Source organism: Agrilus planipennis, unplaced genomic scaffold, assembly GCF_000699045.2.
Source record: "Agrilus planipennis isolate EAB-ADULT unplaced genomic scaffold, Apla_2.0 scaffold11, whole genome shotgun sequence".
Taxonomy (NCBI): Eukaryota; Metazoa; Arthropoda; class Insecta; order Coleoptera; family Buprestidae; genus Agrilus; species Agrilus planipennis.
Genome location: NW_020440736.1, coordinates 570,413 through 573,346, shown reverse-complemented (window position 1 = coordinate 573,346; position 2,934 = coordinate 570,413). Strand labels below are relative to the sequence as shown.

At 29.2% G+C, this 2,934-nt stretch overlaps 2 protein-coding genes across 2 annotated transcripts in view; both read right to left on the bottom strand.

Annotated features, from left to right (window-relative positions):
• LOC112906134 (carboxylesterase 1C) overlaps positions 1-1,107 on the bottom strand; it is a 15,384-nt gene extending 14,277 nt beyond the window's left edge. The window contains exon 1 of the mRNA XM_025979832.1: positions 727-1,107. Within this exon, the coding sequence (XP_025835617.1) occupies positions 727-1,099 (373 nt within the window). The 5' untranslated portion in view covers positions 1,100-1,107. The remainder of the gene's footprint in view (positions 1-726) is intronic.
• Positions 1-2,041, bottom strand: part of LOC108733758 (lysine-specific demethylase lid) — a 22,573-nt gene extending 20,532 nt beyond the window's left edge. Inside the window, exon 1 of the mRNA XM_025979828.1 lies at positions 1,702-2,041. The gene's annotated coding sequence lies outside the window, so the exon portion shown is untranslated. The remainder of the gene's footprint in view (positions 1-1,701) is intronic.
• Between the last annotated feature and the right edge of the window lie 893 nt (positions 2,042-2,934).

Below are 2,934 nucleotides of genomic sequence, written 5' to 3'. Positions count from 1 at the left end.
TCATAAACCGTTGTGGGGGCTGTCAGACACTATTTACCCTTTGATCGTGCAAACAGTAAAGTATTATTTTCGAAATGATTGATAGTACATTTCCTGAACATTTCCACCCCATATGCACAAATGACCAATAATAATCAACGGTGTTACAGCGGCCATCGTTGTAAATTCAAATTGTTTCGAATATGCAATACTGATACACACGCCATTATTTTGCAATTCTAAAATACATACGTCAATATACAAGGTGTGTTTTGGCAATAATTGTAACTATTTTATTTCTCAGTACGACTAGATTAAGAAAAATTATATTGAAAATATTTTAGTTATGAAATGTACTACTTCACTTTCGTTTCATTTGAATAATAACTTAATTCCTTTAATCTATTTATTAAAAATTTGTTTTGGCTCTAAGATAACGATTACCTTGTAAATAATTAAATAATGCATTAACCCTCCTATAATATCTGCTTAAAATAATTAACATAAAACGAAATATAGATAAAAGTACGAATTGCCTTGGTAGTTACAATATTATTGAAGTTGAATTGAATTTGATTTAAAAACAAATGATTTTCTTTACTAAAAATAAAAATTGCCAATTGTAGTATGGCTCACATATATTGTAATTCACTAATAATTTTAAAAACGTAATTTGTAAAACTTCTGTTATATATTTTTAATAAAAGTGGTGAAATAATAATTTGAAAATTTTATAATTTTACTTACCAATAGGCACGAAAACATTTAGATAAAGACAATCTTCGCTGGTTTCGAACGTTTGGTTAGAGATTATTTTTAAGAAAGGCATATCCTGTTTATTAATATCCTTTTCAGTTTGCAAGCAAGCCGGAGCAAATTGAGTGGCATTTTTGATATCGTCCCATGAAGGTAAAGTATTTGTTACAGGTGGGGCAAATCGCAAATTTTCGAGCGGTGGTTGAGCGTAGGGGATACCCAAAAATGCTAAAATCGTTTTAGTCCTTATCATTGATATTTCTTTTCCCATTATGGTGCCTTGACTTGGTATATCGACAGTTGGTGGATCACGACCAAAGCATGGACAAAAAATGAACAGATGTATGATTATTAACCGGCACATAATGTAAGCTGGAGAACAGAAATCTGAAGACTAAATTCACATTCAGTCAGTGCACGGAATTTAGAAATGTTGCGTGATTATTTCCCTCTAAGCACTCATGCAACCCCAGGCTATAAACTTCGATCAATTTCGGAACAGTGCTTATGCAAAAAATATATGGTTTGCTTAAATGTAGTAGCCTATTCACATCTTTAGGGGGTGACGTCTTGTTAGGGTGACCTAACAAGTGTAAATGTAATCGACAGCGACCTACTTTTTTATTCAGTAATTAATTATTTTTCGCTAAGGGTTCAAAAGAGATTGCTTTGATTTTTCTCGCACCCTCGCTTTTGTCCGTTTTTTACGATTAAAAAGTACAAAAGAAGAACTATAAAGCTGAAGAAAACTAGTTAGTAATTGTATTAGTATATAGTCCTAATTTAATAAAATCCGTATATCGAGTAAAGTACCACTCTTCTACATAAATAGTTTCTCATCAATGGTATAATTTATTAGATAATGGACCAACAACGCCGAATGGGGAAAAGTATTTTTAGTCCTTGATTAAATTACTAATCAACTCTCAGTGCCCAAGTATATTAAAANAATTTACACTATGAAACCTCAACAAGAAAACAGGAAATTTATATATTTCTTTTTTCTTTTATCGTCACTATCAATATACTAAAGCAGATCCCCTCTTTTACTCTTATCGTCAATAGAATCAATTTGTAGTCGAGTTAAACAAACTTGATTAATCACATTTATTAAATTTTACACATTCACATATTCCAAATTTTAACGGAAATTCTAATACACTGTTACATTATTAAAAAAAAACTTAATATCTGACTGAGGCATCAAATACAGTACAAACAGTCCCCGTAATTCACATCCGCAGGAAAATGTTTAGGTTAGGATTGCTCAAGAGTTGCAACATCTACGTGATGTACAATCATCTAGACCAATTTTGAAGGGCTTTTGAGGTGAACAATCGTATAAAACACAACTGGTCCACAAACAACATGGCGTTTATGTTAGGCTAGGAAAAGTTGAGGAAAAGCCATGTACTACTTCTCATATTTACAATAACATGAAAATTTCTAATATATTTTGTTTGTTTTTTAAAAAACTTTTTTTAGCATTTTTTGCATTAAAATATTTTAAAATAGTAAGTTTCACTATTATTTTTTCAATAATTTGGCTTTTTTTACTTTTGAAAAATATAATGTGTTATTATTTTTTGTTAATTATCTTAATGTTTTATTTAAAAAAATATCCCGATTTCATAAATACAGTACATTCTAAATTAATGGGTATATATAAAAACCTATGAATTAAGATTAAGATTTTATACATATTATTTATTGCATAAAGGAAGTATACATACAAACTATACTACAAGGTTTATTTTGTTGATGTAGAATTTATTAAAACATTAAAAATTGGTACAAAAAAGAAAACATTTTCATTAATAAGTGTAGGAAGATACAGCTTTTCACCTATCGACATACTGATATGTTTGAAGATTGTCATCATTGCAGTAAGGGTGCTTGTATTGTTTTGTTACTTGATAGTACAAATGTAGGAAATTATGTACAGTACATTCATTATTAACTATTACTTTTTAAAGCGTTAAAAATTTTTGTATTTTTCATTTAATTTTCCTTAATTATGTATATACTATTAAAATATCTACAGGGTGGCTCATGATAAGGATTTTCCAAAAAAGCAAAACATCCAAAACTATAACAATCATAAACTATGCACATATTCATTAACTGAATATTAATTAATTGTCAAAACTACTCGAAGTAACAGTGCAGCTTTGCAATTGTTGCAATAAACCACGTATT